Source organism: Rhinopithecus roxellana, chromosome 1 (genome assembly GCF_007565055.1).
Source record: "Rhinopithecus roxellana isolate Shanxi Qingling chromosome 1, ASM756505v1, whole genome shotgun sequence".
NCBI lineage: Eukaryota > Metazoa > Chordata > Mammalia > Primates > Cercopithecidae > Rhinopithecus > Rhinopithecus roxellana.
Window position 1 is genome coordinate 43,981,325 of NC_044549.1, and position 24,690 is coordinate 44,006,014.

Genomic DNA, 24,690 nt, shown 5'->3' on the forward strand with positions numbered 1-24,690 from the left:
GGGAATGAGACCTGTCTCAAAAAAAAAAAAATAATAATAATCCAGGAGAAGTATATTAGCTATTATGGTACACAACAAATTACCCCAAGGCTTACAGTCAAAAAAATAACACACATTCATTATCTCATAATTTCTGCTGTTAAGGATTAGGGAGCAATTTAGCGGGGTAGTTCTGGTTTGGGGTCTCTCATTAGGCTGTAGTCAGGATGTCCGGTGGGCTTCAGTTTTCTGAAGTTTGACTAGGACTGGAGGAGCTGCTTCCAAGATGTCTCACTCACTGGGATGCCAATAGGAAACCTCATCACTTCACTGGCTACTGGCATGGGGCTTCATTCACACACAGGCAGGACTCTCCATAATCCCACCTGAGAGTCCTTAGGACATGAAAGGTAACTTCTCCCATATGGGCAGTCCGAGAGACAGAAAGGAGGAAGCCACAGTGCCTCTTCTGGCCTGGTCTCACAGGTCACACATGGTCACTTCTGCCATATTCTTTTTTTTTTTTTTTTGAGACAGAGTCTCACTCTGCTGGCCAGGCTGGAGTGCAGTGGCACGATCTCGGCTCACTGCAACCTCCGCCTCCTGGGCTCAAGCAATTCTCTTACCTCAGCCTACCGAGTAGCTGGGATTACAGGCGTGTGCCATCATGCCCGGCTAATTTTTGTATTTTTAGTGGAGACAGGGTTTCACCATGTTGGCCAGGCTGGTCTCGAACTCCCAACCTCAGGTGATCCGCCCACCTAGGCCTCCCAAAGTGCTGGGATTACAGGCGTGAGCCACCACACCCGGCCCACTTCTGCCACATTCTTTTCATGAGAAGTGAGTCACTAAGTCTAGCCCATCCTCACAGAAAGGGGGATTAAGCCCCAGTTCTTCCAGGTAAGAAGTATCAAAGAATTTGTGGACATATACTAAAATTAGAACTGTCCAGGAAAGTTGGAGAATGAGACTTGAAAAACAGGTAGAAAGCTGGACAGCTGGTGCCCCAGCCAAGGCCACACCAAGGAGTAGCCTGCTCAGGGCTGGACACCCTAGGCCATGTTGCCCAGACATGGGTGCCCCTCTTATAAACTATAAACATTTCTTCCGTTATTCATAGCACTCCCTCCAAAGATACAGTCACTGGCCTAGGCAGCTGGTTGGTTGAGTTTAGATCACTGTGCCCACCCCTCAGTTGCAATATGGCCTTTGGGGTTGCTGCAAATAGGAGGCAGGATTCTGACTGTCACCAAGACCTACATGGTTGCGGGTCTGCCAAACACACATACATCCACAGGTACCACTAGAGCAATCCCCATCACAGAAGGGTTTCTGTCTGATTCTCCAACCCCAGATGGGTGTCCAGCAATTCAATTCAATTCTAACACTGACTCCCAGAGTTAGTGTAGACCCCAAAGGTTAAGGGTCCGCCTCATGTTTGTGTCAGCACAGGATGGAAACAAACAAAGTGCCAGTATCTCTAGCTCCAATATCTCATTTCCACTGAGATGCGTATGCCTTGGTGGAAACGAGATATGGGAGCTAGAGATGACAAAGGAAAACATCTCATCCCCGGGAGCCCCCAGAATCCCACTGTGAGAGTCCTCGATCGAGACTGTCTAAAGGTATTTAGTGGGGAGAAGGTGTTGGGTTGTTTCCCCTCATAAGTGGGAAAAGGTTTTGAGTCATTTAAATGTAACTATTAACAGAAGGGTGACCCCACAAGATAGAGGATCTGAGGATATCCTGGATGCTGACATTTGGCTTTAAATATAAACTTGGAGCCTTCAGTAATGTGAATGTTATTGTTAAGGAAGAAAATGATGTCTTCTAAGGTCAGCCCTAGATTTGGTTATAGCAAGTCAATGTGTTTTTTTTGTTGTTGTTTTAAATGAGCTAGAGCCTGGGGCCTTGTAGGTAAAATCAGTTGGAGAACTAAGTTATGAGAAAAAATGGGGAAAGTGAAAAAAATACAGACACATTGGAGATATAATTCTCAAGGGAGACCTTCTGAGCAGGATGAAGTTCAAATGCACTACCACAGGGTCCTCTGGTTTCACTTAGGGTCCTTCAAAGAGGCCCAAAAGCACAGGTCCTGGAACTGGGTAGAGTTTGTCTGGGGGATGCCAGCCACAAGAGGGGGTGGTCATAATTCTAACTGAAGGCCAAGGGGTGGGCCTGCAGGACTACAGGGTTAAATAGCTCACCAGCTGGAGTCAGGATGGGTGGGTGGAAAGGAGGGCAAGATGGTCAGAAGAGATAAGGACCCAGGCTGGAGAGGACAGGCAGAAAGCACACATACCAACTTAAGAACTGGGCTTTGTAATGTGATGTTTTCTTAATGAAATGTCAGAGGCAGGCCCTACAAATGAGTCTATGATGAATGTCCAATCAATGTCCAATAATGAGTTACTAATTATTGTTCAATAACCAACCACATGCTTCCTAGGCCTGCCCTGAAACAAAGGTTGACTGTTGTCACGGTCAGTCTCTCCTGGGGAGATGGGCTGCTCACCCAGTTTCATTCTCCTGAAGCTGTCCTTCCATATGCCCATTTTTGGAAGGATGTAGCCTAACCCAGGCCTGTGACAGTTCTTTTTTGTCTTAAAATTACTTTATCAGTTTGTTCCGCTATTTGTCTATATTCATGTTGACAGGGTTTCCTTATCTGTGTTGTCAAACCCTCTTGCTACAGTTCATTTCAGACATTTAATGAGCTCCTACTATGTGCTAGGCACTGGGGATACCAAGATAAATGAAGTAAACCAGATGCCGTGCCATCTTTGTCCTTAAGAGTTAACACCGTGTGTGTGTGTGTGTTTGTGTGTATGTTGGGATATGGGTGTTGGAGTGGTTGAGAAACTGGATGTTGTAGGAAAATATAATATTTTGTAAAGAGGACTATCAAAGAAGAGCTAAATATCCATCCAGTACAAATGCTAGCTAGATATTTTACACAGATAATCTCATTTACTCATCAATATAACTCTGTAAAGAAAGTACTGTTACTATTCCCATTTTCCAGAAGGGGGATGTGAGGTCATGTCACTTCTCTAAGGCCACACAGCTAGTAAGTGGCAGAGCCAGGGCTGGTATCCATGCCTTTATAAGGCCACAGTTTCTTTTAATTGTAGTAAATACACATAGCATAAAATTTACTGTAACTATTTTTAAGTGTACATTCAGTAATATTAAGTACATTCACATCGTGGTACAACCAAACTCCAGAATGCTTTTTATCTTGCAAAATAGAAACCCTATACTTATTAAACATCTACTTCGTATTTTCCCATTTGTTTCTCCCCTGACTCCTGGCAACCACCATTCTAGTTCCTGTCTCTATGAATTTGACAATACTTGGTAATTCATAAGTGGAATCATACGGTGTATGCCTTTTTGTGACTGGCTTATTTCACTTAGAATAATGTCCTCAAGGTTCATCCATGTTGTAATTTGTATCAGAATTTCTCTCCTTGAAGGATGACTAATATTCCATTGCATACCATGTTTTGTTTATCCAGTCATTCGTCAGTGGACAGTTGCATTACTTCCACATTTTGGCTCTTGTGAATAATGCTGAATGAATATGTGTATACAAATATCTCTTCAAGACACTCCTTTCAATTCTTTTGGATATATGCTCAGAAGTGGAATTGCCAGGTCATGTGGTATTTCCACGTTTAATTTTTTGAGGAACTGTCATGCTACTTTCCATAGTGGTTGCACAGTTTTACCTTCCCACCAACTGTGTACAAGGGTTCCAATTTTCCACCCATTGCCAGCACATATTATTTCTTCATTTCTTTATTTAATTTATTTTTTTCTCCCTCCCTCCCTCCTTTCTTTCTTCCTTCCTTCCTTTCTTTCTTTCTCTTTCTTTCTTTCTTTCCCTTTCTTTCTTTCTCTTTCTTTCTTTCTTTCTTTCTTTCTTTCTTTCTTTCTTTCTTTCTTTCTTTCTTTCTTTCTTTCTTTCTTTTCTTTCTTTCTTTCTTTCTTTCTTCCTTTCTTCCTTTCTTCCTTTCTTTTCTCTTTTCTTCTTTCTTTCTTTCATCTTTCTTTCTCTCCTTTCTTCTCTCTCCTTCTCTCCTCTTTCTCTCCTCTCTTTCTTCCCCCTCTTCTTTCTCCCCTCCCTCCCTCCCTCCCCTCCCTCCCTCCTTCCTTCCTTCCTTCCTTCCTTCCTTCCTTCCTTCCTTCCTTCCTTCCTTCCTTCCTTCCTTCCTTCCTTCCTTTCTTTCTTCCTTCCTTCCTTCCTTCTTTCCTTCCACTATAGCAGCCATCCTAATAGGTATGAGGGGGTGTCTCCTTGTTGTTTTGGTTTTCATTTCCCTAATGATTAGTGATGTTGAGCATATTTTCATATACTAGTTGTATATTTTCTTTGGATATGTGTTTTCAAGTCCTTTGCTTATTTTTAAATGGTGTGTGTGTGTGAAAGAGAGTGAGAGAGTTCTTTCTATATTCTGGATGTTAACCCATTATTAGATATATCATTTGCAAGTATTTGCTCCCATTCTGTAGGTTGCTTTTTTACTCTGTTGATTGTGTCCTTTGATGTACACAAGTTTTAAATTTTGACACAATCCCATTTATCTATTTTTACTTTTGTTGTTTGTGCTTTTTGTTTCGTATTTAAGAAATAATTGCCAAATCCAATATCATGAAGCTTTTCTACTGTGTTTTCACCAATAGTTTTATAGTTTTAGCTCTTATATTTAGGTCTTTAATCCATTTTGAGTTAATGTTTGTATATGGTATGAGATAAGGGTCCAATTTTATTCTTTTGCCTGTAGACGTCTAGTTTTCCTGACACCATTTTTTGGTTCTCCATTGTTAGCCACTTCTAAGTGTACCATTCAGTGGTATTAAGAACATTCACGTTGTTGGGCAACCATCACCATTATTCATCTCCAGAACTTTTCATCATGCTACACTGGAACTCTATACCCATTCAACAATAGCTCCCTCCCCCTGGCCCCTGGAAACCAGGTTTCTACGTTCTGCCTCCATGAATTTAACCCAGTCTTTGTTCTTGAGGACCATGTTCTACATGGGAAATTGTAAGAGCACAGAGCAGGGACACTTAGCTCTGGACTGGTGGGGTGTCAGTAGGAGAATGACAAGTATAAGAAGAGGCTTTTGAAGGAGTGGTGCTCAAGCTGGGTAGGTACCAGCCAAGCAAGGAAGTGAGGGAGGAGCTGCATGTCAGCAGCTGGGATGAGCGGAAGCAAAGGCTTGTGAGGCAGCTTGGGGTATTCTGGGCACCACGAGCTGTCCTGGTCAGTCCCTCTTGGGGGGATGGACTGCTTGCCCAGGCATTGAGGTTACTGAATTATTTCCCAGCTGTTTCTTCTTTGGGATCCTCCCTTCCTTTCACCTTCCCTGTTCAGAGTTGACTTTTCTTTCCTTCCACCTCATTCCTCCTCTTTTTAAAAATCTTGAACTTCTTTGTGAAATGTAACATATGTACCTTGTATTATCAGTCCATTTTTGCATTGCTGTAAAGAAATACCTGAGACTGGGTGATTTACAAGAAAAGAGGTTTAATTGGCTCGTGGTTCTGCAGGCTGTTCAGGAAGTATGGCAGCATCTACTTCTAGGGAGGCCTCAGGGAGTTTTTACTCATGGTGGAAGGCAAAGCGGGAACAGGCGTCTTCACATGGCCAGAGCAGGAGGAAGAGAGAGAGAGGGGGGAGGTGCCACCCACTTAAACAACCAGATCTCATGAGAACTCACTCACTATACAGTACCAAGGGGGGATGGTGCTAAACCATTCATGAGACCACCCCCATGATCCAATCGCCTCCCACCAGGTCCCACCTCCAACACTGGGGATTACAATTTGACATTTGGGTGGGGCGACAGATCCCAACCATATCATACCTTATAATCCATGGATGTGTGTGATTAATTCTCACAGTGTAAACATGCCCGTGTGCCCCGATTCAGATGTGAAATCTTACCAGCACCCCAAGAGACCCCTTCCAGTGACTACTGACATCCTTTCCCCAAGGGTAACCACTATTTTGACTTCTAACAAAATAGACAACCTTCGCCTCCTGTTTCTCATATAAACGAATCCTACAGAATACACTTGTCTGTGTCTGGCTTCTTTGGTTCAACGTTTCTCCTTTTTTTCTGGGCCGATTCTTATCTTGCCTGAATGTCAGAAAATGGTCATTGTGCTAGTCCTCATCCCAGCCGAGATGATGGAGGGGAACTGGCTACACAAATGTAAGGTGGTGTCACAATTCGCAATAAACTGCAGGACAAGAAGTGTCTCTGGCCTGGCCCCGCGGGGCTGCTGCTAGAAAATGGATAGTGCCCATTGAGGGCTCTAATGGAGGAGGGACAGTGCTTGCCCTGTGCTATTCTCCTAATATTTCAAGGAGAGTGAAGTGAGAATTGGTAAGCATTCCCAGAAGGGCCACAAATCGCATTTTAGCTTGTTTCAATTGCAGAATGAAATGGCTTGTTTCTTGGACATTGTTATTCCACCCCCCTCAGTCCCTTGCCCTCTGTTTCCCTGGCTCTCAGGTGCATAGCTTCCTTCCTCCCTTCCTCCCTTCAACTCTTGCCCCTTTTGGCAGTTACATTTCTGCAGAGTTCAGCCCTCCCTGTACCCAGGAACTTTTAGCCAGTCTTGAACTTGGAAGATACAAGAGCTAAAAGGAATCCTGATGATTAGCTGACTCACACCACCCTTAAATGTTTAGACTTAAGAAAAAGACTGAGAGATAGTGTATATAAAGTGTAAAATCTTGGTATAGAGTTTAGATAATGAATCAATTCAGCTGGAATAATAAATTAATTTTAACACATGTTAAATGTCATGTAACTACCATTGAATCAAGATATAGGTTGGACATGGTGGCTCATATCTGTAAACCCAGCACTTTGGGAGGCCAAGTCAGGCAGATATCACTTGAGCCCAGGAGTTCAAGACCAGCCTGGGCAACATAGCAAAACCCTGTCTCTACAAAAAATCCAAATTAGCCCGGTGTGGTGGTGTGCGCCTGAGGTCCCAGCTACTCGGGAGGCTGAGGTGGGAGGATGGCTTGAGTCCGGGAGGTGGAAGTTGCAGTGAGCTGAGACTGCATCATTGCACGCCAGCCTGGGCGGCAGAGTGAGATTCTGTCTCAAAACAGAGAAACAAAAAAGCAAGATGCAGAGCGTTTCCAGTACCTGGAAGGTTTGTTCATGCTTTCCCCGCAGTCTGTCTCTATTCCTTGTCCACTTGTTTTCTTTTATCATCACAGATTGTACTTGCCTGTTCTTGAACTTTAGATAAATGGAATCACACAGTATATATTATTTTGTGTCTGGCTACTTTTGCTTAACATCGGGGTTTTGAGATTCATCCACGTTGTTGTATATAATCAGTATACATATAATTGTATATAATCAGTAGTTGTATATAATCAGTAGTTTGTTCTCTCTCTCTCTCTCTCTCTCTCTCTCTCTCTCTCTCTCTTTTGCAGAATATGCTATCAGTAATTTATCTCCTCTCCTGTTCTGACAGTTGGGTTGTTTCTGGTTTGGGCTACTGTACCACTTTGTTAGGGCTGCCGTAACAGACCACCACAGATTGGGTGGCTTCAATGACAGAGGTTTGGGTTTTTTTTATTATTCTGAAAGCTAGAAATCCATGATCAAGGTTTTGGCAGGGTTGATTTCTTCTGAGGGCCTCTCTCCTTGGCGTGTCCCATCTGTCTTCTCTCTGTGTCCTCACATGGGCTTTTCTCTATATATGTGTCCTACTGTCTTCTTTTTGTAAGGATACCAGCCATATGGGATTAGGGTCCACCACAATGACCTCATTTAACCTTAATTACCTCTTTAAAGTCTCTAAGTAGTGTCATATTCTGATGTAGTCGGGGTTAGTTAAGACTTCAACATACGAATTTGGGGGGGACACAAGTCCATAACAGCTTCTATGAATAAAGCTGCCATGAACATTTTGGCGCAGATTTTGCACATGTACAGTTGTCCAAAGTAGGTGAGCCAATTTACACTCCCACAGCAATGTGTGAGTGTTCCAGTAGCTCTGCATCCTCACCAACCATTTCATTTTACAGATGAGCAACAAAGGCCCACAGAGAGGGGTGCAAGGCTCACTTCCCCATGTGCAGATCATAAATTCGAGGTTGCAGAGCAGAGCATGCCATGGAAGCCCTGTCCCAAAACTGCTTTAGGAATTTCTGACACTTCCCAACACATTACCTCGCTCAATCATTCATTCATTCACCAAAAAGAACATTGAGAACCATCTGTGGCTCCGTCCTGTGCTAGGCCCTGGAAGCAAGGTGATGAACAGAGAGACAGGAAACTGACATTCAGGCTGGAGCAAAAGACAATGAACACAAGGACTCAGTAAGTCTTGTGGATGGTAGTAGGTGCTGGGCAGAAAAGCAACAGAACCTAAGCAGAAGTTGGGATAGAGAAAAAGGAGCTCGGCCGTGGGGAGGGTAAACTCACCTGTAGATGGACTGCTCTTGAAGGGCCTCTCTGAGAGGGGATGGATAGGAGAATCCTAAAGGATTCCAAGGCGCCAGCCAGACAAAGGCCTAGGAAATTGCTGAGGCAAAGAATTTAGGAGGAGCACAAGCCCTGAGGTAGGAGCAGCTCTGGAGAGGGGAGGAATGAGGAAATGATGGTCTGTGTATCTGAACCCAGTGGACAGGGTTTGGGGGAGGCAGGAGATGAGGTCTACCAGGCGAAGGCCTAGACCATACAGGGCTTGCAGGTTGTGGGAAGAGTTTGGATTTTATTCTAAGGGTAACGGGAAACCACTGGAGAGTTTCAGGGGAGGGGCAAGCAAGATTCAACTGACATTAACAAATGGATGGTATGGGGGAGAAGCAGGCACACTCTTTCAGAGACGGTTACCCTTCCCTAGGTAATAGTCACTGACATATCAGCGACTTAGACTCGGGAGGAGAGAGAAGAGATATATTTTGGAGGTAAAACTGACAGGATGCGGCGAGGGGTTGGATGAGCCTGTTGGGAATAGGAAGTGAGTGATGGATAGCTTCGAAGTTTTGAGCTTTGACTCTCCTGACAGAAGGCAAGGACCTTTCAGCTATAACTTACCAACCTCTGACTGTGCAGTTCTCTTGTTCATCTCACTACTGGATATCTTGAGCCTCAGGACGTAGTAAGTGTTCAATAAACATTCTTGAATGTATAAACTGACTGCATGCATGAATGCTTTAGTTAAATGCTTTAGCACAGCAGGGCCCAACCTTTTTGGCACCAGGGACCGGTTTTGTGGAAGACAAGTTTTCCACAGATGGTGGGGGGACAGGGGATGGTTTTGGGGTGAAACTGTTCTACCTCAGATCATCAGGCATTAGATTCTCATAAGGCACCCACAGCCTAGATTCCTTGAATGTGCAGTTCATAACAGGATTCACACTCCTACGACAATCTAATGCCACCACTGATCTGACAGGAGGCAGAACTCAGGCAGTAATGCTCGCTGGCCCACCACTCGCCTCCTGGTTCTTAACAGGCCACAGACTGTCCAGAGGCCCAGGGTTTGGGGACGCCTGCTTTAGCACATGGAATGGGTTAAATAAAGAGTTTTTCTCTTTTGAAAATGTTTACCCAGGCAAAATTCGCATAACATCAATTAACTATTTTAAAGTGTACAGTTTACTGGCATTTAGCACATTCACAATGTTGTGGAACCATCATCTATCTAGTTCCAAAATGTTTTATCACCCCCGAAGGAGTCCCTATACTCATTAAGCAGTCATTCCCCATTCCTTCCTCCCCACCCCTGGCCCTGGGCAACCACTACTATGCTTTCTGTCTCTGTGGATTTACCTATTCTAAATATTTCATAAGATGTAATCACATCATATGTGACTTTTTGTGTCTGACTTCTTTTATTAGCATACATTTCTGAGATTCATTTATTGCAGCACGTGTTAGCATTTTATCCCCCCTGCCTCTTTTTTTTTTTTTTTTTTTTTGATACAAGGTCTCACTCACTCTGTGGCCTAGGCTGGGGTGCAGTGGCATGATCTCAGCTCACTGCAGTCTCCATAACCCAGGTTCAAGTAATCCTCCTGCCTTAGCCTCCCAAGTAGTTGGAGCTACAGCTCCTTGCCACCACACTGGCTATTTTATTTTATTTTTATTTTTAGCAGAGATGAGGTCTTGCTATGTTGCCCAGTCTGGTTTCAAACTCCTGGTATTACATGATCCTCCTGCCTCAGCTTTCCAAAGTGTTGGGATTACAGTCATGAGCTGCCCTGCTGGGCCATTTTATTCCTTTCAATGGCTAAATAACATTCCATTAGATGGATGTATCACACTTTGTTCATCCATTCATCCTTTGACAGACGTTATTGTTTCCACCTTTTGGTTATTGTAAATAGTGCTACTGTGAACACTGGTGTACGTGCATTTGTCTGAATACCTGTTTTCAACTCTTTTGGGTATTTACCTAAGGGTGGAATTGCTGGTCATATGGTAATCTATGTTTAAGTTTTTGAGGAACCACCAAATTGTTTTCCAACAGCTCAATAATGTTTTACTGAAGTTAAATAGAATAAGCAGGGGGGAGTCTGGGAGGCAGGGATGAGGGCTTTTCCTGTCCTTCACAGGCAGCACTGGACTCTGCCATTTACCGGCTGTGTGATCTGGGTCAAGGTACTTAAATTCCCTGGGCTGCCTCCTAATCCTCAAAGTGGAGAAAATAAAACCTAATTTCTGTGAGCTGCGTGAGATACTGTTTCTGAAGCTCCAGGCACAGAGTAAGCCCCCCGTGCATTAATTGCCTTTCGTTACTCCCTGACCTTGCCTTTTCACACTTCACTCGCTGCCACGTGGCGTCGGAGCCCAGTTCGCACCCGCAGCCCCCAGCTGAGCCAGGCTGCAGACTACAACTCCCAGCGAGCACTTCTTCCTGGCCGCCTCTCCCCGGCTGCTGCGCATGCTTTGGCAGACGTGGCACCGGGAACTCGGAGGCGGGGAGCGGCTGGGAAGTGGCGGTGGTGGTTGGCCGAGGTGGAGCTAGCAGGCGGGCGGGCGGGCGCGGGCGCCGGAGTGGAGACAGGAGCCAGCAGTGGGCAGCGGCTGCGGGGATGGCGCGGGCCGGGCCGGCATGGCTGCTGCTGGCAATCTGGGTGAGACTGTGGGGCAGGGGTCCGGGCTGGGCCGGCACGTGTGCCCCGCGTGCCCTTCTGCGCTCTCTGCTCCAGCCCTCTCCGGGACGTGCGGGAAGCTGCCCCGGGGCACCGGGATGAGGGCGTGCATGCCAGGCAGGCGGGCACCGGGTGCTACGCGGGAGACAGCGGGAATCCCGGTGCCCTCCCCGCCAAGCGCTCCCGGGCGCAGGGGCAGGAGGCAGCTGTGGGGCGCCGGGCGATCCCTGGCAGGGTGCTTACGCCACGGCCACAACTTTGCGGGGATGCAGGTCGGGGCACAGCCACCAGCTCAGGCGGGACGCTGGCGGGCTGCGGGTGTGCTCAGCCCCAGACTCCGAGCCCTGCACCTGTGTGAGTGCGGGGTGGTATGGGGGTGCTTACTACCTGCACTGCCGGAAACCTTGGTTTAGGGGCCACCTTGTTCTTGGTTTCGACCCCAGGCGTCTGGGAAACTGCGGGCCACTACCTGGGCCTCCGCCCACAGGCCAGGCTCGGTGGGCTGGGTGGGGTCGACGCAGCCCGCCCCTGCTGAGGAGCTGCTCCTACACCCAACTGAGGGGCTGGCTCGAGTCTCAGCCACTTTCTAGCCGTGTGACGCGCCGGTTCATTTAATGTATCTGAGCTAATCTCCTCAGCCATGATATAGAAAGGCAAAGGTACCCCCATAGGGTGGTTCTGAGGGTCGGATGAGGTCTCAGAGAAAGAAGCTGTGTAAACTGCAAAATCTTACGAAAGTGGAAAAGGAGTGGGCTCCAAGAGGAGTTTGCTACACTTGTTGGGGGGACTCCAGGCATCCCTGAGAGAGGTCGGAATGGGTGTGCCTGCTGGCCCAGGACTGGGGTTTGGCCTTCGTGTCGCTGTGGGTGTGTGATGGGATATTGTGGCCTCCTTCCTCATCTTTTCCATAACTTATGCCCTCCCTTATTTTAGGACCATCCTGACTCCTTTTCTCCTGAAGTTCCAGGGAACTTCCTGCTCCTGGCACCCTCCCCAACCCAGATTTTCCGTTATTTTCCATTTGGGTGTGGCAAGGACACTGGGCAAAGGGGAGGAGAAAAAGAGTGTGGATTGAGTTGCTTGAAACACTTCCATCTCCCAATACCCTGGATCACCAGTGAGGAGTGGCCTGGTACTCTGGTTGGAAACGGCTGGGGAAGGAAGCCCCCTGTTCTCTTAGGTCTGTGTTCTCCCTCTCGGGGAGAACCAAGCTGGAGTGGGGCAGTGTCACTTCATTGCGTCTGGGTTTGTTGAACGCTGTTTTGCCATCAGTCCCCTGGAGCCATTTGGTCTGGGCGGGTCTCCGCCAGGAGGAGGGAGCTATCTTCTGCAAGGCCCCCACGGGTCTTTGCACTTGGACTGAGGAGGAGGTCCTGCTTTCCTCTCTTTCCCCTCCTTCTTGTGAAAACAGTGGGCTTGATAATCTGAAATTTCATTCGGCAGACGTTTATTTATCAATCACATTGTTTGGATCGATATTTTGCCCTCCACTGGGTTGGATTTTGGGTAGAGAGCAAAACACACATTGTGCCTGCCGTCTGGTGTTGCCCTGGATTGGGCAAAGGAGTCAGTCCTGTGAGCAAATAATGACAGAACAGTAAGTGCTGTGACCTTAGGTACTGGTACCTTCACTGAACAGGAGCCGTACATTGATTTAAAGGGAGGTCAGCCATGGCTTTCCTGAGGTGGTGGAGCTGAACAGTCCGAAAGGAGTGTGGTAGTTAGCTAGGCATTGGGGGGCTGCGGGTCCCCTTCACTGGGAGATGCGGAAGAGCAGGTAGGTTTGCTGAAAGCACTAGAACCTGGGAGTCCTGAGCAAGCAATTTCTATCTTCTCCTTTCCCTAAGCCCTAGAGTTGGCTTAGCAGGTAGGAGGTGGAGGGAGCATGCCAACAGGAGCAGTGGTGAGTGATTGCTGGACAGTGGGTTGGGCCTTTGTAAATTTAAATGCTGTATCTATCTGATAAGGGCTCTCCAGGTTCCTGGAAGCTGGTTGGGTTTCTTTGTTCACTCAATATTTACTGAGGGCTGATATGTGCACCTGGGCTGTGACCTGAAGGATATAAAGGCATCTGCAGGGATTCATGTACAGGGATATACACCCACCACATTTTTTTACAATAGCAAAAATGCGGAAATGGGTTAAATGCTCAATAATAGTGGCTTGGTTAAATAATATCTGGCCTTGTCCATATCATGAAAAATGATGTTTATTTTTGTCAGTTTGGCCTGCTATAACAAATATCCCATAGACTGGTGATGCAGAATTATCAAAATGTATTTTTTCAGTTCTGCAGACTGGAAGTCTGAAATCAGGGTGCCAGCATGGTTGAATTCTGGCAAGGACCCTCCTCCAGAAGACTGTTGACTTCTCATTGTATCCTTATATGATAGAAAGAGGACTAGACAGTTCTCCTGGGTTCCTTTTTCAAGGGCACTAATCCTATTCGTGAGTGATCCACTCTCATGACCTAATTACCTGCCAAGGGCCCCACCTCCTAATACCATCACTTTGGGGGTTAGGATTTCAACATATGAATTTTCGGGGGAATGACAGAAATATTCAGTCCTGGCTGGGCACAGTTGCTCACACCTGTAACCCCATCTCTTTGGGAGGCTGAGGCGGATCACCTGAGGTCAGGAGTTTGAGACCAACCTGGCCAACATGGTGAAACCCCATCTCTACTAAAAATACAAAAATTAGCCGAGCGTGGTGGCAGGCACCTGTAGTCCCACCTACTCAGGAGGCTGAGGCAGGAGAATTGCTTGAACCCAGGAGGCAGATATTGCAGTGAGCCGAGATTGTGCCACTGCACTCCAGCCTGGGGGATGTGGCAAGATGCCATCTCAAAAAGAAAGAAAAAACAAAGAAGAAGAAATATTTCAGTCCATTGCCATGTTTGTAAAGAATATTTATATTTACTAGAATGTTATGTTTATTATGAAAACATTTTATGATGTTTATGAAGAATATCTAAGGATGTGGAAAAATGCTCAAGTGTGATAACTAAGGGAAAAGCAGGATATAAAACCAAATCCCAGGGTGGTTGAAGTTACGTGCATGAAGAATTAGTGCATCAAAATGTTAACAGTCATTGTTCTGGAAGGAGGAGTTGTGATGACTTGTGCTTCTTTGCTTATGCTTTTCTGTGGTTTCCAAGTTTTTCACATGAATATGTATTAGTTTATAATCAGGAAAGTTAATGAAGATTTTTTAAAAATGTTCCTTTGGGAACCCTCAGCCTTCCAGAACAATACTGGGGTGGAAGGTGTCACAGTCAAACACATGGGACAGGTTAGTTCCAAGAGCTTCCAGGCTGGGTGTCTGTGCCCTCAGAGGCTATGGGTGGCGGTACCTTCCCTCCCAAGCACCTCTGGGCACAGGGGCGGGAGGTAGCCCTAGGGCACAGGGCGATCCCTGGCGGGCCATGCTGTCCTGCTCCCATCCCTGCACTGACTGCCTGCTTTCCTGCTGTCCAGCTCAGCTCCTCCCTGCAGCTGACCCTTCTCTAGGGCCATCCATGCTGATTGTCCTGTGGTCTCCACCAAGCCTGTAGGATGGAGAAATGTCGAGCTGGAGTGAACTCTAGGTCTCCTAGCTCAGTGATTCTCAAGCATCGGGCCAAGGACTGAAGTTGGGCTGGGCTGGACTTTTCTGGTCTACAGTCAAACTGGAAAAAAAAATGGCGTATTTGTTTGTTTGTTTGTTTTTCATGAATCCAAACGTTTTCAGTTTAAAAACTTGTCAATTTTTCTGACACGATGACCATATTTTGAGGGGGAGGGGGTTACAGCATCCTTTTGAAAAATAAGGCTGGTTGTGGTATATTGTGATTTCTTTTTAAAAGTCCTGTCTTGATAAAATTTATTTTTAATATAAAATCCGTGTTGCATATTTATATTTAAAAATATATATATTCTGCTGATCTGTGAGATTCAGAACTGATCTAACTCAGCCTTCTCCTTTTATAAGAGAATAGCGAGGCTTAGGGAGGGAAGGGACTCACTCAAGGCCACCCAGTTAGTGAAGGCAGAGCTGGGAGAAGAGCCAGATCTGCTGAATGTAAATCGGGTTCTTCCCACTCCTCCATCTCCCGCCTGCTTCTCTGCCTCTGCCCCTGATGGTCGCTTGAAGCTCAGACCCTGGAGGACAGTGGGTGGAGGTGCAGGAGGCAGATGTTTGCTCCTGGCTTCTCCTGTAGAGCTTTTAAGGTACACTTATTTAGGTTCTGTATTTCTCTGGGATCATTATATATTTAATAGGCTTTTGTGGGCTGGCCTGAGGACTGAATTGCCATTTAAAATGCTGTTTGGAACCTGGAATGCACATTTCCCACAGAAATAAACACATTACAGTGGAAGTCTTAAAACAGACCTGGCATATAAGGTAGAAGTGTGGCTGAGTGCCATAAGAGCGGCAACCCCCGTGTGCTGGGGATTCAGGACGAGGCCAAGCAGTGGGACACCGAGTGACCAGAGAAGGCCCCAGGAAAGAGCAGGGTATGAGCTGACCTCACAAGAAGGGCAGACTTGGAGCTCTGTGACAGCAGGGAGTACCCTGTCCTGGCTGTGGTGTCCCCAGCACCTAACTCGGTCTGGCATGTCATCAGCCCTGGTCTGTGTTTGGCTGATGGAATTAATGTCACAGGCAGAGAAGGAAACCTTCTAAGCCAGAGACATGGAAAATGAGGAATGATAGGCCAGGCTGGATGGAGGGAGGATTTGAGTCTGGGGATGAGGGGAATATGACTGAAAAACTGGATCGTAAAGAACCTTAAATGCCTGGCAAAGCCATGGGGACTCGATTCTGAAGGTAATGGAGAGACATGATGAAAGCTGCCCTTTTAATAACAAGATCAATCAGGCCACATGTAGGGTTGGGTGGGAGGGGGAGAGACTGAATTAATTTTCCCAGAACAACACTTTCATCCTTACTTTCCTCTCCGTTATCTACAAGATAAATTCAAGTGTTATGTAGTGGAAAGAACATGGGCTTTCAGCCAGCTAGACACTCAGGAGCTGCCTGACCTTGGGCCCTGCCTCAGTTTTCTTGTTTGTAAGTGGTGGTAATGATATCCATCTTGAAGTGTTGAAAGGATTAGAAGAGATACAGGAAGCACCCAACACAGTACTTGGCACAGGAAAGTGTCCAGTCACTGGGAGTCTCAGCAGTCATTGCCAATTGTTGAAGAAGAGATGATGGGGAAGTCAGTTAAGAGGAGGAGGTGGGCAGGGAAGGGCCAGAGAGAGGCTGCATGATTTGAATGCCTGGTAGGGGGCCCCCTGTGCTGCTAGGATTCTCCCCACGGGAGTTACCTGGAGCTGAGCTCTTGACTCCCTCCTTGCCCCCTCTCTGCCAGGCCGCTGCAGAGATCCCAGGTGGGGGCGGTGTGCAGAAGAGCTCAGGATATAAGTGTGCTTGGTTTCTCTCCCCTTTCTTCTGAAAGTAGATCCCCTCTTGGGAATGAAGACACCAAACACACTATATCCCTGGAGGTTTTGCCCCAGCTTTGTGGTTTTGTTCTGTCAGGCTCTTGTGTCTTGCTTGGTGGTTGTGGTAGCTTTTGAGGCTATCTGAGTGACAGTGGGCCAGAAATGAATGCATGGGGTATGAGGAGAGACTGAGGTTCTTCCACATTACCTGGACTTGGGATGGTTTATTTGCCCCCCACCTCTCCTTCCTTGTGCGTGTGCATGTGTGTGGGGGGGAGGGGGTGGGGATGGGGGTGGTGTTGTCTTTAACACCTGACATCTTAGGTCCCAACGGGAGAGGGAAGGAGCAGGAGTTCTCAGCCCTGGTGGGCTGGCCCATCCCCTTCTGCCTGGCCATCTTTCAGCACTGCCTGGAGCCTCTGGCTCCCCGTGTGATCTGTTGGCAGAATTGTTAAATCGGATGCATTTGTAGAGGGCTTTAGAGTTTGCAAAGCATTTCCATGTATTTCACGTCAGTGTGGTTTTGAGCCCCATGTAACTTAGTGAGGTGAGTAGGCTAGCCCAGTACCATTACCCCGGAGAGGGATGGGTGGCTGGACAGGGAGGTGGTAGGCGACATGCCCTTAGACGAGGTTGAGGTGTCTGTGGCCTGGAAGGTGAAGGAATAAAAAGATAGGTGGGGACCACAGTCAGAGTTCTCAGTGCCTGGCTTGAATGTGTAAGCAGCTGCGTTGGCAGCCATTTTCCAGGAGTGTCCCTGAAACTTGTTTTTTAGCTGCTCCCTGGTGGCTGTGACATTGTACGGGAGTGGCCAGCCAGGCACGTGCTGACTGTGTCCTTCCCCCGAGGAGCTCCAGTTCACTGTCCCCTATTGCCACCCTACATCAACAGGGCCTCTTTCCATATACCAGTTTGCTATCACTTATAAATAATTAGCTTTGTGATCTCGCACTGGGGGGTTGAAGACACTCATGGAGTGTGGGATTAAAAGAGTCTTTATTCCTCAAAATCATACTGAGGCACCAGTTTGATGCACATTCCATTCCTAGATGGTGTGATGGTGGGCCTGTGTCTGGCTTCAGAGTTTCCAACCCATTAAAGCTGCGGAGGCGCAGGGGTTGAGTGTCCATTTGCTGCAAAGAATCCTGCAGTTCCTCCAACCCCTTGGCGCAGACAGATTTCTTGAATTTGTGAGCAGGTCCTTTAGTCCTTTAGAAGATGTTGATGAAAATCAAGGTTAAGGGTTGTAAGCTGGGGCTTAAACATAAAGGTGATCCAGTATCTGAGCCCACATGTGGGCCTGGTAGGAAAGCTCTATTGTTGGGCCAAGCAGGGAAGGGTCTTGAGGACCAAGTGGATTTGTTCTCATCACGGGGTCTAGTCTTTATGGGTCCTGGGCAGAGTATTAGTACATGCCCCCTATTTCAAAGGAAAGTGGACCAGCATCAGCATCCTACATGTGCCACAGATGTTCATTCATTCAACAGATACTTCTTTTTTTTTTCCCAAATGGATATTTCCTTGAGAATCTTTTATGAGCCAGGCCTCATGCTAAGGCATTGGGGATAACCATAAATAAGTCAGACAACATCTCTTTCTCTCATGGCCTAGTGGGACAGCCACTGATTAATTATTTAGTTCAGGTAATAAGTGCTGGAAACAGAAAGTGTTAATATAATGTGGTAAGAGAATGTATAACAGGGCTCCCTAACCTAATTCAAGGAGTCAGGAAAGGCTTCTCTGAGAACCTCTGGGTTTTTCTTTGAATAATGTTTTTAAATGTGTAAAGTAAAATGCATAGAATTACAAAGAAAGCAGTTATATTGAAATACAGTTATCAAAATATAACAAGGTTGTGATAAAATAATATATATGTTTTTTTTTTATTTTTATTTATTTATTTTTTTTGAGACGGAGTCTCGCTCTGTCGCCCGGGCTGGAGTGCAGTGGCACGATCTCAGCTCACTGCAAGCTCCGCCTCCCGGGTTTACGCCATTCTCCTGCCTCAGCCTCCCAAGTAGCTGGGACTACAGGCGGCCGCCACCTCGCCCGGATAGTTTTTTGTATTTTTTAGTAGAGACGGGGTTTCATTGGGTTAGCCAGGATGGTCTCGATCTCCTGACCTCGTGATCCGCCCGTCTCGGCCTCCCAAAGTGCTGGGATTACAGGCTTGAGCCACCGCGCCTGGCAATATTTATTAATGCATCGTATGAAAAGATTGAAGGTACAAGTTTGATAACTTCTATAATTTTAAGTAGTGATGAGCATAAATAGTGTTTCAGGATATCTTGTAATGTGGTAAGGAAATCTGATTTCTGTTGGTGGCAAAGTCACAGACACTGCTACCCTAATTACTACTGTAATTTGTTATCTACATTCATAAATGTAGAAAGCATTTATACATTTATAAATACATTCATAAAATAGGAAAGGCTAAATTTCAGTTAGAGGTTAGTGAAGATGAAGATGTCATTTTTCTTCATCCAAATTCATAGACTACAGTGGAAAAAAATTATCTAAAACTTGGAAATAAAAGATGATTTTGTGACCTTTTAGTATCGTACTAGAGTATTGTATAAGAGACCACCTAAGGACCAGCTGTGCTCTAGGGAATGTAACTCTGTTTATTATTTGTTATGGGCCATACTTTGTAAAGTTAGGTAGGATGCAAATTATTTCTGTTTGGTAAAGAAGAGAAACACAAAGATTATTGCCCTGAAGGACATTAACCTGTTGGTATCTAATGTAGCAGTCTTATATCAGGATTATATCCTCTTTTTTAGGGTATCTTATTAGAGAGTTAAGTAAAACTTTGAAATATGCTCAATACCTATTTGTATGAGAATTAGGCTTTTAACATTTTAGAATTATACTTGACTCCAGTTTAAGAACTGCTGAGTAAGCAGGACGTAAAGATGTGTTGCTTAGAAGAGAGATCTGGTCTGGAGATGTCGATTTAGGGGTGCTATTCAGGAGAGTGGGTGAAGTTGGCTGGGGGACCATATAGGGTAGGAAGAGAGGGTAGACTGAGTGAGCTGCAGAACTTCAAATTTAAAGAATGGGAAGAGGAGGGTTTACAAAGGAGAAAGGAATGATTGTTAGAGAGGTAGGAGGGAAACCAAGTGTCGCATCCAGTTCAAGAGGCCAAACAAGATGAGAACTGGAAGTGCCTGTAGGGTTTATCTACAGGGAGGTCATTGTTGAGCCTTCACCAAGAGCCTGTTTGGTGGTGGTGGTGGTGGGGAGGGCAGATTTCAGAGGGATGAGCAATAGAAGGAGGCAGGAGGATGGGAGGAGCGGGGGAGATGGAAAATTCTGGCTAACAGTGGACAGGGGAGTGATGTGGGGCCCAGAGAGAGGGTTTTTCAAAGATGGGTCAGTGATGGAGTTTCTTCACCTTAAGGAGATATGTGTTAAATGGATTCCTGCGCTCCCAGACCCTGGAGATGTTTTTCTTCAAGAATAAAGCCCAGGAATCTGTATTCCCAGAATACTGAGTGCTGTGGTACAGCTACAAAACTAGACACATTTCGAAGTTAATCTTACATGGCTGGTGGTATTTTGCCAGCCGAGCTGGGTGCTCTCGATTGAGTGTGTAGCACAAGTTCTGCTCACATTGGAGCTGTGTCACCGTTGTCTGCTTGCTGTTACGTGACCTGAGCAAGTGCTTTTCTCTGAAGGGATTTGGGGGCTTGTGAACATGCTGGTAGCAGAGGGAAGATGGATCAGGTTGTCACTGTGGCTCTTTTCAGCAGGTCACACTCAATAGCTAGATTGGAAGGGAAAGCAGACTTGCCAGCCTCTCAGGTATTATTCTGGGTGGAGCAATGGGGAGTGGATGATGCTCCAGGGATGTCTGTCTGAACTATTCACATTGACAGGCCAAGAGAAAAGCATCAGATCTGTCCTGGCAGGGTCCTGGCTCTACTGTTTTAGGCTTAATCTGAGGCATATGCCTTCTCTGAGCCTCAGTTTTCACATCTCTAAAGTGGGGATAGTACCACCTCTGCCTATAAACACTGATTGTTTATGATAGTTTTTCAACTCCTGCAAGAATAGTTATACATTTTACAGTGTAACCCAGTAATATTCGGTTCACTGAATGCACAGTGTTGCTACCTATGCTACTCACTGATGTTTTCTAGTCAATGTAATTTTTTAAAAATGCTACTGTAACTCACTGATTTTTATGACTATACTCGGGTTGAGACCTGAAGGGTGGAACCAGTGGCTTAGACTCTCAACTTTAGAGGATGAAATGAGATCATGTGTGTAAAAGCATAGATGTACACCATGGGTCATGAGCACTGAGTTGTTATTTTCTTATCAGTTAACAGAGCTTGGAGGCAGAGTTGATTTCCGGAGTGGGAATTCACCTGCTCTTCCGCCCTCCCTGCTGCCTAATTCAATGTTCCCTCTACTAGTTCTTCCTCGTTAACAGGCCTGGCACACCAAGCTGGCAGTGATCCAGAGCGCTCTTGGCTCACGAAGAGGTTTTCCAAAACATTAAAAGCTTTAGGGACTTAAGTCCTGGCTAAATGCACTGCAGTTGCAATTTCAGGATAAGAAAACCTGTTTTCATAAGCTCTCAGATAAGTTGCCCTGCCCCTGAATTGTCTATTGTTGACAACCACATTTGTGCCGTGGGGAATACAAGAGGGGAGAAACTGTGCTGCGTAGCCCCAAATATAAGGTGTGGCTTTTTAAAGGAAGCGAAATAGAAGAAATGCAGCTGGCCTTGTATTTACAGCAGCAAGCAGTAAGATGTGTGTGGCTCTGGGAATCTGTCTTCCTTACGCCCCACCTCTGGTGATGGAGTCTGTCAGACTTGGGTCTGAATCATAGCTCTCTTACATGCTGTGTGACCTTCAGCAAATTTCTTAACTCCCCTTAGTCTCAGTTTCTTTATCTATAAAATGGGAACAATAACAGTGCTTACTTCGTACACTTGTCAAGATAATTCAGTTAGATAACACGTGAACTGCTTAGCTCACTGCTGGTCATACAATAAGCACTCTGCTTTTGGCTGTTGTTGTTATTATGGGCTAATCCCTAAGCCCTGGATTTGGGATTAAAGGATCCTCTCTTGCGTTCTGTTCCTTGCCAGGTGCTTTTGCATTTCTGTTTGTTAATAAGCACAGTTAGCTCTCTTGGCTCCCAGTAACCAAGGGTCTCACATCCCAGGGCCAGCCTCTCCTCCCACCTCTCTCTCTCTCTCTTTCTCTCTCTCTCTCTCTCTCTCTCTCACACACACACACACACACACACACACACACACACACCAGTATCACCACCATTCAGGGACTCATGGTGCTTGGTTTTATTTCAGAGGCTGCTGGGTAGACATTTGAACATTGGGAAGCATCGGTGGTGAGATCCCCAGGCTTGATTTAAGGTTAGGCCTTCACTCCTTGTGCAGAGTAGTGTTTAGCTATGGCGGCTCATGGCAGATGTTTAGAATTTACCCTTTTAAGGGGCATACAGTATGCATATTTTAAAATTAATGTTCTTTCTTTCTTTCTTTCTTTCTTTCGAGACAGAGTCTCACTCTGTTGCCCAGGCTGGAGTGTAGTGGTACGATCTCAGCTCACTATGACCTCTGCCTCCCTGGTTCAAGTGATTCTTCTGTCTCAGCCTCCCAAGTAGCTGGGATTACAGGCACGTGCCACCACGCCTGGCTAATTTTTGTATTTTTAGTCGAGACAGGATTTCACCATATTGGCCAGGCTGGTCTCAAACTCCTGACCTTGTGATCTGCCCGCCTCAGCCTCCCAAAGTGCTGGGATTAAAGGTGTGAGCCACTGTGCCTGGCCTAAAATTAATGTTCTTTCTTATATCTCTCATCAAAACCATTCTACAAGTATTTGCTAGGTATGTGTTGCATGCCAAGTACTTTGCAGATTCCATATAATAGTTATAAAAAAAGCCAAACCACCCAGTGTCACATGAACAGAGGCGAGACTGTTCGGCTAGCAGTGCAGAAGGACACATATGTGGGAAAGGACACAGAGCAAGTGCTGGGCGGGGAGGAATCAGAAGGCCTATGCAAGAGCTGGGGGCAGTATCTGGTTGTGTTCTGGAAGCCTCGTTCTTTCCTTTCTTCTTTTTTAGGCAAGTTTTTTTCTTTTCAACTTTTATTTAGAAATAATATCGGATTTATAGAAGAGTTGCAAGAAGAATCCAAAGGATTGTTATGTGCCCTTTGTCTCGATTCCACAAATATTAATATTTTATCACATTTGTTTTTATCATACTTTTCTTCTACATATATGAAGTTTATATATGATATTCCTTTGCCCCCTAAATACTTCAGTATTTCCTAAAACACAAAAACATTCTCTTATGTAACCAAGTACAACGATCAAAACTAGGAAGGTAGTATTTTATTCAGGACCCAAACCAGAATCACACACTGCATTTAATTGTCCTTCTTTAGTCTCCTTTAATCTGGAACAGTTCTTCAGGCTCTGTCTTTTGTGACCTTGACATTTTTAAAGAATTTTCCTCAATTTGGTTTTTGACGATGTTTTCATTTAGTGCATTATATCAGGGGGCACCTGACGTCAATTTGACCCATTACTGGTGGTGTTTCTGTTGGCCCCTTAGTTAAGGGGGTTTCTGCCATGTTTCCCCACTGTGAAGTTACATTTTCTGGTGGGGAGACACTTTGAGGCAGTTAATTATTTTCATAACGGTAGCCAAGTGGTGGTAATTTTTTTCTTTAAACATTTAGATTGGACATGCTTATTATGACAAGTTGAAAAAATAGAGAAAGGGGAAGAATAAATACTACTGAGGGCAAATCCTCAGTGTTTTTCTGAGCATACTTTTGTTTACTTACAGTTGTGGTTATACCATGCATATTTTAAATTCTATTTTTAAAGACAACATTAAAGCAAACATTTTTGCATTGCAAAGTCTTTAAAAACACCATTTAAATAAAATACCATCTAAATGGCTTATTCTTCTATTGAGTGGCTTACTCTGTGTAACCATTCTGTTGTTGCTGGACATTTAGGTTGTTTATAGGTTTTAACTCTTATGAGTAGAATGGTTGTGAGTCATATGTGTGTCAGACCTCTGCTAATTTCCTCAGGACACATTCCCAGAAGTGGAATTACCAAGTCAAAGAGCATAAATACTTTAGAGATACATGATAAATTATGCCAGCTACCTTTCCAAAAGAATTGTACTAGTTGAGATTTCTGCCAGCAGTATATGACAGTTGAGCTCTGTATTTTAAGAGATTCACTAATGGTGTTTCTCAACCTTTTATTTTTTTTTAAACTGTGACCCACCAATGAAGATTTGGGTTGAGATTAATTTTCTATATTTTGATTTATGAGAGCCTAGGTATTTATTTCTAAAAACAAATTATGGTATAAAATAGCACATTACTCTTTTCAAGCTGTAACAGTATGAAACAAAGCATTGGGAAGAGCTCTGGGAATCACTGAGGTGGCGGTGTCTGGACAGTGGGGGATTTGAGGTCACACATGAGGAATTAGGATATTTCACCTAGAGAATCCTAGAAGAGACATGTTTGCTGTCTTTGGAGTGTGATAGGCTGACAGATGTGCGTGTGTGTGGGAGGCGGGATTTAACGTTTCTAATGAGGAGCGCTCCAAGATGATATGGGTATGGTGTAGGACATGGGACTTCCATATATTAGCATATTGAGTTCCCACAGCCTCCTGGGTCCAGCTGAGTTGAGTGGTCTCAGGAGATTTTGAGTCCCTGACTCTGGAGGGCTACCTGGAGGCTGGAGATGGTATGTGAGGAATTTTGAGGGGATTTCTATATTTGTGGGAAACCAATCAGCCCAACTCAAATCTGAATTGAAAGAGATGTCCTGGCTTTTTTATCTCCAGAATGGTCCTCTTACCAGAAAAGGGCTGGGGTAAGGAAACTGGAGAGTTCCCGGGCTAATTCTTCTTTCATTTGTGGATAGCTGGCATCAGGTGACCAAGGTACCTGATAAGAACAGGCACACTGAAAATTTGGGCTACTAGGAAGAACACTGGGTAAATCAATCCCTTGACAGTCTTTCTGTCTCCTTCCTTATAGATAACATATCTAAAGTTTAATGCATGATTTGGTGCTTGAGGCACTTTGAAATATCCCAA

General features: G+C 45.4%; 1 protein-coding gene across 1 annotated transcript in view; it reads left to right on the plus strand.

Moving 5' to 3' along the window:
* Positions 1-10,921: 10,921 nt before the first annotated feature.
* PDIA5 (protein disulfide isomerase family A member 5) overlaps positions 10,922-24,690 on the plus strand; it is a 94,436-nt gene continuing 80,667 nt past the window's right edge. The window contains exon 1 of the mRNA XM_030942101.1: positions 10,922-11,114. Coding sequence (XP_030797961.1) covers positions 11,073-11,114 — 42 coding nt within the window. The 5' untranslated portion in view covers positions 10,922-11,072. The remainder of the gene's footprint in view (positions 11,115-24,690) is intronic.